Source organism: Pempheris klunzingeri, chromosome 20 (assembly GCF_042242105.1).
Source record: "Pempheris klunzingeri isolate RE-2024b chromosome 20, fPemKlu1.hap1, whole genome shotgun sequence".
Classification (NCBI taxonomy): domain Eukaryota; kingdom Metazoa; phylum Chordata; class Actinopteri; order Acropomatiformes; family Pempheridae; genus Pempheris; species Pempheris klunzingeri.
The window spans coordinates 9543859-9556036 of NC_092031.1; the positions used below are offsets into that span (position 1 = coordinate 9543859).

Here is a 12178-nt window from a genome sequence, read left to right on the forward strand (position 1 = left end):
GATTAATTTAGTAAATTTTAGACAAGAAAATAAATAAATTAAACTTGTATATATGAAATTAACCAAAGAATATAGTAAAAATGTATAATGTAGAATTGTTTACTCTTAGTCTCAATATTGCTTGCGAGTAGATTTAATCTCAAAATAGTGAGTAATCAATATCAATATCTAATGTGTAATGTAATGTAAAGCCCCAGAACAAAAATTATTTGGGTTTCTTTTAATATTATTTATTTAACTGTATCAACAAACATATAGCAGATTATTATTTAGCAGATAGATACATGATGCATTATTGTAAATTATCCGTATATATGAATAGGCAATAATACATGTAAATAAATATGGTTTGTTTAAGCATGAAAAATTTTGTTTTTAGTTTGTTTGTTGTTTCTACATGCGGTAGCACACAGTGTATTCATGTCTATAAGATCAAAAAGAGCAAATATAGTGCATAGAAATGAAATCATAACGTTGCATATGTACGGATAAAATAAAAGGGTAATGCAGGGAGCTCTTTTCCTTCAGCAGAGATAAATGATATAATAGGAGGAGGAAGGAAGATATAAAGTTTATAAAGTCATTTCGATCTTTGCTGATCTTTCTTTTGCAACTTGTGGGAATATTGCTGAATATCATTAACAAAGTCTTTCCACTTGGTTTAATGTATTTGGTATTGCCGTGAAATCACAGACAGCCACATTTGAACCAAATTTCCATCTTAAAAAAAGGTGTGTGTGTAAATCAGACAGTCATACGTCATCATTGAGTCACCTAATCAGCGAAGGATACGACCCAAACACGGAAGTAGGTCAAAACATCCGAGAAAGCAAGAGTTTAGGCCCTTCAGGTGTTAAATACTGTCTTAACTTTTTTATTCATGGATAACAGCGAAAACCCCAAACAACATTAAGCCACACTGTTCGCTCTAGATGGCTTTTTCTTGGTTTCGCGTCGCTGCGCCGCTTTGTTTTGCGGTTTTATCGCTCGCCGTCGCCATCATTGGACCAAATGAGGGTAAGTGGCTTCGGTGAGGTGAAGCTGGATGTGTGAAATGAGGGAAAGGGTTTATTTGGAATAGCAGCGCACAGTTAGCTTCCTCTAACTACAGGTGACTCAGGTAGGGGTGTGATGTAGGCTGACAGCGCCCCCACCCGGCTCCTCTCATGTATGTTGTGTAACACCGGCTCTCCACCACAGCGATGCCGCGTCCCCTGCCCGCCGCCCTCGGTGTGTGCTCTCTGGCCGGGATGGCGCTCATCTGGAGGGACGTAAGCTCAAAGATGAAGGGTGAAAAGCGGACGCTGGGCAGTCTGCTCAGCCAGTATCTGGCGGTGAAGGGTGTGGGCTGGCTGGGCAGGCGGCAGAGGGGGAAACTAGAGGACGATACTGTGGATGTGAAGCGGGTCCAGGAGGAGACGCTGCTGAAGCGCCTGAGCAAAAGCGCAAACACATGCTACGGTAAACAGCACGACTTCAGCTCGATCAGAGGTAAGGACGGGACCCGATGGTGCCAGTGAACAGTGTTGACATTGTAGCGGAAATGCACTCATCCTGCACGTGTTGTACTCTGGTTTGTCCTCCGACCTGCTGTGATGTAACATAATGTATTTATACACAGTCAGAGCCTATAGGCTGCACAGCAGGGCCGTAACCAGGATCTAACAGAGGTCAAGAAGGGCCCCAACCCCCACAATCATACCTGACAAGGCACCAAACACCACTATGCCCTTATTTTAAGTTTATTTATACAGCACATTTTATACACAGGGGCAGTTAAGTGGGCTTTGCATAATTGTTGTGGAAATTTCTAGGAGATAAAGTCTGCTGCATGGAGTTCTTGTGTGCATTTATTTTTGCAAAAAGGATCAGCTGTTACAGAGAGAGTCCTGCAGTCTAACAGTTCTGAAACAGAGTTCCCTGAGTCTGTGTCTCTGTTGCTTTTTATGAGGTGGGGACCTGTAGGCTTGAGGGTTTGGCCTGTAGACCCTGGGATATGCAAAAGAATACACATCCTGTTGATCAGACATTATTTCAACACCTCCTTTGTTCCCATACCTGGCCGGGATGCATCCTGACAGACCAAATGTTTTAACACCTCTTTCTTCTGCGGTCTGGTCGGGACACACCCTGGTGGACCAAACTGTGAATTTACATTTCTTTGTCTTCTGACATGCAAATTCCCATCACAATACTTAGCAAACAGGGGAATTTATAATAATAATGAAATACAAATACATGGAAGTATAAAATAATGAAAATAAAGTGAAAGCCCAGTGTACGTAAAATAGAATAAAATTATAGTGGACATAGCCTCCCCAGGAATAGTGGTGGAAATATAGTATATACTGTTTTGTGTGAAGATGACGGGACAAGAAAGACCAAAGATGGAGGGAGTGTATTACAGGTCCCATATTACGCAAAATCCACTTTTTAATGTCTTTTCAACATTCTTGTGTATCCCTGGTGTGCCTACAGACCAAACTATGAGAAAAGGCCGTCATTTCTCCGTTCCTCCTGCTCCACCTTAAAATATTAATATAACATGTTCATAAGAATGTGTCTGAATATGTAAATGTAACAATGTGGGTCCCATATCGAGCAGGGTCGTCACCGACGTATGGATCAGTATGAGTGATAGATAATCACAACTCAAAGGTCCACTTACTGGCTCTTCTGAGCTATCAACCGCATCTCATCGTCTTCATCAGGGAATTAGGGACTTCAGACAGAACAGAAACTAACCAGCATCTAAACTGGAACAATAAAATAGTCTGTTTTACGGGTGTTTTTCAGACAGCGATGGCTTCCGGGCGCATCACCCCATCACCACATACGAGCATTACCGCGAGCTCATCAGTCGTATCGCGGCGGGCGAGGAGAAGGTGATCATTGCTGAGAAGCCGTTGATCCTGGCCATGACCTCTGGGACGTCAGGACCCAGCGCCATGCTGCTGAGCACCAAGGACACAAACACTGAGTTCTTCCTACAGGTGAAGCTTGATGATGATGATGATGATGATGTGCTGGTCTGGTTCTACCTGATGCTGTGTTGTTGAGACGAACTATGTTTATAATGATATTCATATGTGTTTCCACCAGGGAGTGACTGTGTGCTTGGACGCCATGCGAAGGGCATTTCCTGCGACCGACAGCCTCCAGCGCACCACCAAGTTCTTCTACTCACCTACTTTCCGTCAGTCAGAGGCCGGTATTCCTATTGGACCAAACTCCTCCACGCCAGCTTCCTCCCGCCACATGCTCAACCTCTACACCACCCCAGCACCCGCCTTTGAGGTACTTATTAGTTTCTGTTTATTGTTTATTTTTCTATTGTTTGAATTTCATGCAGAATCTGTTCATTTTTGTAAATCGTTGCTCCATCCTCCCCCTCAGGTTCCCAGTGAGAAGGACACCCTCTACCTGCATCTCCTGTTTGCCCTCAAAGATCCCAGTGTGGGAACGCTGGAGTCCAACTTTGCTTCCACAATCTTTTATGCTTTCAGTACTTTACAGGTACAGCACAGCTCATGTCGTGATTTATTGTACAGATAATGACAGCATGTCTTTTACCCCTTGTCTTAATTACTGTCTACTTTGTGTGAATAGAGACATAAAAAGCAGGAAAGTGTTATTGAAAAGAAAAATTATTTCAGGAAATTCATAGATTTTAGCTAAGATATTTATGATCTTCAGTCCTAAAAAGTTGTTATCTAACTTTTGGTTTGAAGAGATTCAGTTTTTATCCAACAGCAGCACAGTGATGTGTCCTTCATGCTTGCCTGGTTTGAGCCCCAGCGGGACATTTTCAAGTAAAATGGAATGAAAACTTGAGTCAGGTGTCAGGCTCCCACTGACCTAAAGAAAAGCTCTGGTAATTTGTTTGATAAAAGGATTAGAAAAGTAATTTCTATTCGATGTCCTCTCCGTTCCCATAGGATCGCTGGCAAGAGCTCGTGGAGGACATCGAACGAGGGAAGGTCAGCAGCGCTCTGGCTCTGGAGCCCACAGTGAGGTCCAAGCTAGAAGCTCTGATGAAGCCAGACCCGGAGAGGGCCGCAGAGCTCCGGGCCCACTTCCAGAACGGCTTCCGTGGGATCGCCAAGCGACTGTGGCCTCACCTTCACCTGGTGCTGGCAGTGGATTCAGGCTCCAATCAGATCTACGGGGAAATGCTGAGGGAGAGCTACTGCCAGGGAGTGCCTTTCTATTCGCCATTCTACGCTGCTACTGAAGGTATGAACGTGTTTTACTGCATTTCCAAGAAGAATAAACTAATCTACGTTTAGAAGTACTATCTCTGACCATATGCATGGGCCCCTGCAGGTCTGATAGGAGTGAACCTGTGGCCTCAGGAGCCAAACAGACGCTACATGCTGTGTCCTCGTTCAATGTTCTGCGAGTTCCTGCCAGAGAGCAGCCTGGAGGAGGAGACGCCTCACACTCTGCTGATGGAGGAGGTGAAGCAGGGACAGAACTACGAGCTTGTTATCACAAACGCTGCAGGACTCTTCAGGTCTGATTTAATTTACAACCAAAAATGATTTAATTATGAGTCTAAGAACTGTAACTTTTGCAGTCAATATAGACACTTTTATCGTCTGTTACGTTTAAGATACTTGAGAAATAGGCCAATTTTTAATTCATTTAATTAAATGACTTTTTTTTTTTTTTGAATTATAGGCTACAAAGTGAGAAACTATATTCAATAATTGCTTTGTGTCACTGCCGTTTCAATGTGGTCTCACTTCACTGCACTCTATCAAGATAAAATGAGCGGCAACTGAAGTCCGATAATGGTCATGATTCGTGCTCAGACTCCATAATGACATTGATTTCTGTGTGACAGATATCGCATTGGAGACATTGTGAAGGTAGTTGGATTCCACAACCAGTGTCCCATCGTTGAGTTTCAATACAGGTACATGCACATTTGCTCACATAGTGCATGTCATCTCATGCTGCAATTGTTTGACTGCATGTATATTTTTAAAATATGCAACATAATAACCATTTCCTCCTCCCGTTTTTTTGTCAGACGGGGTCAGATGTTGAGCGTTCGAGGGGAGAAAGTGTCGGAGGCGTTGTTCCTCGATGCTCTAAAGAAAGCCGTTTCTCAGTGGCCAGGAGCCCAGCTGGTCGACTACTGCTGCGCTGAGAGCGGCATCATGGGTAAGACGTCTCGCTTACGCCACTCATGCTGGGCTCATGCCACAGGAGTTTTAAATCGGGTCGCACCACACACACAAGGAGACTCGTGTTAGATGTTCTTCTCTCAAATCTCAAACATGCACAAACGATAAGATCTGAAAATAATGGGGCATCACACACTAGAGGATATTATTAAGAATATGGCCTAGAGGGAGCAATGCATCACCTCACGTGATCTCATGGTGAAGCAAAACGGAGACTGAAGTGGTGCAACTTGCTCAGTGGGAAACAAACAAGGCTGGACAATTCTGGGAGAAAACATTGTTGGGGAAGCACGGTCAACACAGGAGACTGTGATATCTGTCAACAGTAGTGTGTTGGCTGACATTAGCCTTAAAGGCTGAAATGTTTACCGTTGCTGTCAGCTGCTCCGGGACTTCTATCTCCTTGTAGATTTTTCTTTTTCATTGGCTATTGACGTCCCGCTTAGAAAGTAGTGACGTATTTATCCGGATGTAATTAGACATTATCCAGATTCTCGATCCTAAATATGAAACATGTTTGAAATTATTGGGGTTTTAGATTGGATGTGTATACTCCTTACATTACCAGATAATCTGGACCGAATGTTGGTACTGACCAAGGTACCAGAGGGGATTTCTCCTCCGATCATCGGTAGAGCTAAATGGGGCCAAACCAGCCTAAAACTCCTGTAGAGTGAGACGGTTTCAGTCACACGTTTGAGTGGTCGGTCAGGTACAGTTTGCACTATGATGAATCTTCCTTTACTGTGGTGTTTTAGGAGATTCAATAGGCGGCTCGGATCCTCATTACCAGGTCTTTGTAGAGCTGAAAGGTGTGAGAAACCTCACAGAGGAACAGCGATACAAGGTGAGACAAATGTAACACACAGCCATAAGAGACATTGTGTTTTTCCTTCATCGTGAAGTTGATCTTTTTCTCCCTCTGTGTGCCGTCTCCTCTCCGTCCCACCAGTTGGACATCTGTCTCCAGCAGGACTCGGCTGTCTACAAGTCTTTCCGCATCAAAGGCAGCATCGGACCAATGAGGGTGCAGCTGGTGGCGGACGGTGCGTTCAAGGAACTTCGCAAGCACATGATGGCCTTCTCGAACACCTCACCCAACACCTTCAAAATGCACAGAGTGCTGCGCAGGAAAGAGTACGCCGACTTCCTCTTGGGAAAAACCATTTCCTAAAACCTCCCTTTGCTCGGAATGAGACACGACTTGTGGACTCGGTTGTGAGCAGTGACTGAACGAAGCGTCTCCAGTTTTTCTATCAGCTACCCATGAATGAGTAAATTAATTGTGCCTTCAGGAACTGTTAAACACAAAAACACCCTCCATTTTTTAATGATGAAATATCTGAAGGATTTATTTTCTCAAACATATTTATGATTGTATTAAAACGAACTGTTGAACAGTTACCATACTTTTGTTTAATGTGGAAACTAACTAAAACTCTATCTAACTGAGGTTTTATTCTTTTTCATTATTAGTTTTTTACGGTTTTAGAGCAGCTGAAGAAAAAGCTAAATGATACACACATAATTCCCCTCAGTAACAGCTCTTAAGGTTGTCAAATGTTTACACTGATACACGTTTTTAACACGATCCTTTCAGCTGATACCATCTGGTGTTACTGAATGTTGCGGCACCACCACATTCACATTGTCCCATAAGCGCAGTCACCTGTGAAGGTTAAAGCAACATTTGGCGAGAGTTATATCTAAAAATAAATCCCTCTTGTATGCCTAAATCATGGAATGAGCCCAGGATGCAACCATCCTATTTATAAACCATAAATTTGCTCAAGTAAAATTCATGTGAAGGTTGTGATCTCCTACAAGTGACAAATTAAAGTGACCTACAAGTGACTTAAAGTGAAATTAGAGTTTCACTTAATCAGCAGCTTGTGTTCCATTTAGCATTTGGTGCAGACGTTACCGGTGCCAGGACTTTGATATCACCACTAGAGGGTGGTAGTCTTATATGTTAGACTTGTTCAGCAGCTGTTACTCACACTGCCTGCTCCAGGTCAGCAGTTTTGTGTCTCATGGTTGTCTTTTGTTTTGACTAAAAATGTGGATTCTTGGTCTTAACTCTTCAGAATCCATGAAACCACGAGCAGACAAAGGTTTCTGAAGTGAAAATGCAGAAAGGTCATTTTTGCTTTAATAGACTTGTAATATTCAGGAACCCCAACATATGAGATATTTATTCTGACCAAAACTGAACCTCTGGTCAGGCATTTATTATGTAGCAGGCACTGAAGAAAAAGAGCAGCTGAACACTGGATAAGCTCACATCTGAAAGCCTGTTACCCTCGCGTGTTGTTGCATGGCACGCTTCTCTCCCGCAGGTCTCTCCGTTCACAAAGTGGGCTAATATTTTTAGTAACGTCCCATTTCAGCAGAGATTTGACTCTGCTCTCGCTTTATTTTGGCTTCATAGTGTGATCAGACCAAAACAGGAGTCAAATGAAAATCACTGAATTTACCTCATGGAAGCCCAGACCAAATGTTTTAATAGTATTGTTAGTCACATGAATCTGTGAAAGTCCGTCATCTTCTCATGTTCTCCAGCACATCAGAGGTTAGGGAGGCTTATTAATGACCTTCCTGTATAGATAAAAAAATGTAATTCTTGCTTTGCCCCTTCGCCTTCAATGCCACTTCAGGATTTAAAATATAGATAAATTGAAAAATAACCAACAGCTATACAGAAAAACTGTACAGTTCAAGTGGTAACTCACTCAGCTGGTTCTGACAAAGACTTAAGCTTAAGTTAAGTTAGATGAGAAGATTGATACCAATATCTAGCTTTGCAGGTTAACAAAATCTTCCCTCCAGCTCCTCTAAAACTCACTCATTAGCATGTGTTTGTGGTTTTACTGGGTTGCCAGGCAACCGGCGGAGACTCCAGTATGTAAATGCTTCTACCCAAGAAATAGTCCAGCACATGACCACCTGCAGAATGCCAAATTGTTGCTTTTACACTTTGGTTTCTGTATAGATTAAATAAATGGAATATATCATGTTAATTAGTGAGCTTTAGAGGTGCTGGTTACCTGGATTTCATTACTTGAAGGGCCGGGCTAGCAGTTTCCCCCAGTTTCAAGTGTTTATGCTAAGCTAAGCTAACCGGTGGCTTTAGAATAAAAATTAGATTAAAATTAACTAAAATAAAAATAAATACATGCATGAATGTATACATACACTTACACAGTCTTATTTTTATTGCTCATGTGGTTCCAGACTGCAGTATAATTTTTTAATCAATGCCTCCACCGTTTTAATTTATTCATTACAGATGGTCGTCTCTCTCTGGTTGGTGTTTAGTGAGATTTGCAGAGTGTCTTCCTTTGTCTGTCTTCCTCACGTGCCTTGAGGATTTACACACACTCATGAACACTCAGAGCTTCGGAGCACATCTGCTCAGTCACAAGTTAATTCAACATACACAGCCGGGATTTGAGAATGACAGGCCTGATTTCTCAATGGGTTTTCTGAGGGGAAAAGCAGGCGTTTAATTGAGAGAAGGGATGCTGTATGTGGAGTGAATGATGTTTATATATCCTACAGCCTGAGTCAGGATTACAGCTGTGGGATTTCATTGAAGTTTAAACTGTTGAATAAGAGTCGTTTTTTTGTCAATATTATCGAATAATTGATCCAAATTTTAAATGTATCCACTTTAAAGCAAGAAAAATCCCTCACGTTTTCACCTCCATGAACAAATCAGGGTGAATGCCATTAGCCGCCAGAGAGCTGAGAACTGTGGGAAATGTAGTTGGAATAATATTTCACCTGGCCGCCGGTGCGTCACTCTGTGGTATTAGACTGCGGAGTAGATAGTGAGCATGTTTAATGGATTAGCCTCTTTATTAGAGACAAGCAGAGATGGATGAACTACAAGAAGAAAGCACAATGAGAAGCCATTAAAAATAGATAGCAGTGAAGGGCTGCCAGGGCTTGAACAGGATCCGAGAGGGGGGAACAATACTTTCTTACAGTATGAGAGCCAGTCTTTTACTTTCACTGGTTGTGGTTTTTCCCCTTTTCTCCAAATGCGGCGCACCTGTGCTGCCAGCTGGATGGGATAATTGTACATTTTTAATCACCAGCAATTTCTGACTGATAGTATGTTAACGATGAGCTCCGAAAATGTCTTCTCCTGCACTCAGAGACAAGTTATCAAGTTATCAGAGTCAGCGCTGGTACTACATGCAGCTCTTCTGCTTCTTAAAGCATATAACTTAGCATATACTGCATACAGTATAAAACAAGGGTCATTCACCACTTCCTCTATCTGGTTATTCCCATCTCAGAGATGTGCAGTTGCTGCCAGGACTACATCAAAAAACCAAACTTATTTTCACCCTAAAGAAGGAAACACCCACACAGCTGCTGAATCTGCTCAACTTTTACATTAACAACGCCTCCACGAGGAAACTTATACTTACAGTATATTTCTGGTTCATTTCTTATCCATTTTTGTTTACTTGACTCCCACTTTGCATAAAGTTACACTTTATCCACGGTCTATGAAATATATTGAGATATAATTCTATTTTTATTTTTTTGACAGTGATAGAAAGAGCAGAAACATTTTATGTACAAACCCATGATGTAATAGGTAGGCTACTTTAAAAACAATTGACTCTCATGCTAATTTGAATATAGAGTTCAGTGCTGAGAGATATAAAAAAAATCTTCGGAATGATATATTGTTGTAGGACATTTTCAAGGTTTTCCTCTAGCTTCTGGGTAACTCTATAAATCCCAAGCATCATTTTCAGGCCCGTCCTCAAGCTTCACATAAATCACAGTGACAAAAAGAAACAATTGTACCTCGCAATTCAGTAGAACTCAGACCCTTCCTCCTACTGCAAACCTCTTGTTTTCTACTTGAGAATGAACAGAATCAGCTGCCTTCTGCCTACTTGGTAACACCTCCTGCAAAAAGCTGTGGACATTTTAAAATGGACAAATTATGTTAATACATTGCATGTAAAACTGTGCTGGTCTCCTGTTAATTAACACATGGACTACATTTACTTTAAAAAAAAGTAATCTCTTTAAAAATTAGCCCCTAATTATCAGGTTTCCTCATGTGCTTTACAATAATTAATATTTAACGACAGCCACTTTAATTCACTTAATAGCAGGATCATCTTTTCCATGTTACTATAAAATCTAATGAGATTACTGTTGACAACATAGATAATTAGATATGTTTGAAGAGAAACAATTGTTCCTGCTAAGCGCCCTTAGCATACCCGGAGGTATTTCCCTCGTCAGCTGAGCTGTGTTGTTTGCTTGGGTCAAAGTGAGTTAAGACGCAACATTACTTTGGTGTGTTTAGCATCATGAAAGTCCTCATGAAAAACATCTCCAGGCTTATCCTTTTAATCCGCTCTTAGCGGCTTTTATCCCACAGCCTTAATTCTCTCATGAGGATGCTGTAGGGGCTGGGAGGGCATCAGTGACCTGCTCCGTCTAGAGGAGACAAGTTTGAAACAACAATAGTCTGGAAGCTGTATCTTAGCGCTACAGTCCCTATAGCTCATGCTGCTCCTTCTTTTGGCATATGAGATTTGTAACAAAAATCTAAATACCCTCCCACCCCACCCTTCCAGCCCTTCCTCACTTTCACATTACCCCTTGAGTCAAACTCCCATGACAAAACAGCACAATAGCACACAGTCCAGCTGAGTACAATAGCCTGCATTGACCGACATGCAGGTAATCCATCTTTCCTTTATTTGCAGACATGCACACAAAAGCCATGTGCTGATAGTAGCACTATGGGGTGTAATGGTCCTGTCAGCTGCTCCAAAAGCATCCTCTTCCCCTCCTTCTCTCCCTCCCTCCACCTCGCCTCTCTCTCTCTCTCTCTCTGTCTCTATACCCCCACCACTGTTGAAAACAGGTCCCCACAGAGGATGCCAGCATCTCATTGGCTGAGACATCACAGGAGTGGATGGGAGCAGGAGCGAGAGAGAAAGACACACAGAGAGAGAGAGAGAGAGAGAGAGTAGCAAGGAGGGGGAGAAAGCTCAAGAAGATGCAACTACTCTGCCACAGCATCCCGACAGAGCACTAAGCTAAGGGATGCAAGAGGTGTGGACACATGCACTGTCGTTTATAGAGATTCTGGGTCCTCTTACAGATGGAAAGCGCTGTGGACTTACAGGATAACTTCCTCCACGTTGGTGCTGGAATGAGCTCTCGGTCCGAGAGGAGCAGACAAGCAACAGCTGGGTTGACTGATCTGAAGCTTTGTGGATCTCCGTGTCACCTGGACTTGATCCCTCTTTGCTGACTGAGCAGCTGCTTGCGATCGCTTCTCTTAATTTCTACTTATCCAGGGTACCCACTCTTGAACCTCTGCATTGTTGGAGTGAGCTATTTTAGTCTTCCCAGACCTCACTGGTGTCTTTGGGTGAGGCATCGCTGGGAGGAGGGTGGCCAGTTTTACTGTAAATGTGTGTCCCCGTGACCGGCACTGGACTATCACCCTCAAAGTCTCCTCCTGCACCTGCTGAGAGCCCCTGGAAGCCACCTGCTGTGCCTCTGGGATGGTGTGACCTCCAGCCAGCTGTTGGCCGTCCCACATCTGGGTCAAGATGCCGGTGATGAAGGGCCTCCTGGCCCCACAGAACACCTTTCTGGACACCATCGCTACACGCTTCGATGGCACCCGTAAGTACAACAGAAACACTTTGAGGATGATTTTTTCACAGAACTTACTCTACCATAACGGTTTAAAGTGTCATCCATGTAACTGCAACATCACAGGTTAGAGTCTCCCCCCTCTCTCCCCTCATATCCTGCCAGCTCTCCACCGTATCCCATCTAATAAAGGAAGAAACTGGGTAAAAATAATCAATTCAAGGCAGTTAAAGGATTTCTGCTATCACAGGAAATAACAAAGATTGAATTTTTTGACCTGCTGTCAGGTTATGGGTCTCTGAACAAAACACAGCCCAACACTGCCTGAC

At 42.8% G+C, this 12178-nt stretch overlaps 2 protein-coding genes across 2 annotated transcripts in view; both read left to right on the plus strand.

Moving 5' to 3' along the window:
* The first annotated feature begins 831 nt into the window (after positions 1 to 831).
* ghdc (GH3 domain containing) lies at positions 832 to 6575 on the plus strand. The gene is made up of 11 exons (XM_070851918.1): positions 832 to 1017; positions 1201 to 1491; positions 2797 to 2993; positions 3103 to 3297; positions 3397 to 3516; positions 3939 to 4236; positions 4327 to 4516; positions 4850 to 4921; positions 5039 to 5172; positions 5954 to 6042; positions 6148 to 6575. Exons 1-11 carry the CDS (start codon positions 933 to 935, stop codon positions 6367 to 6369), a joined length of 1893 nt encoding a protein of 630 aa, XP_070708019.1. The 5' UTR covers positions 832 to 932; the 3' UTR covers positions 6370 to 6575.
* Positions 6576 to 11803: 5228 nt separating this feature from the next.
* The window catches only part of kcnh4b (potassium voltage-gated channel, subfamily H (eag-related), member 4b), a 34595-nt gene continuing 34220 nt past the window's right edge, over positions 11804 to 12178 (plus strand). The window contains exon 1 of the mRNA XM_070851489.1: positions 11804 to 11879. Coding sequence (XP_070707590.1) covers positions 11804 to 11879 — 76 coding nt within the window. The remainder of the gene's footprint in view (positions 11880 to 12178) is intronic.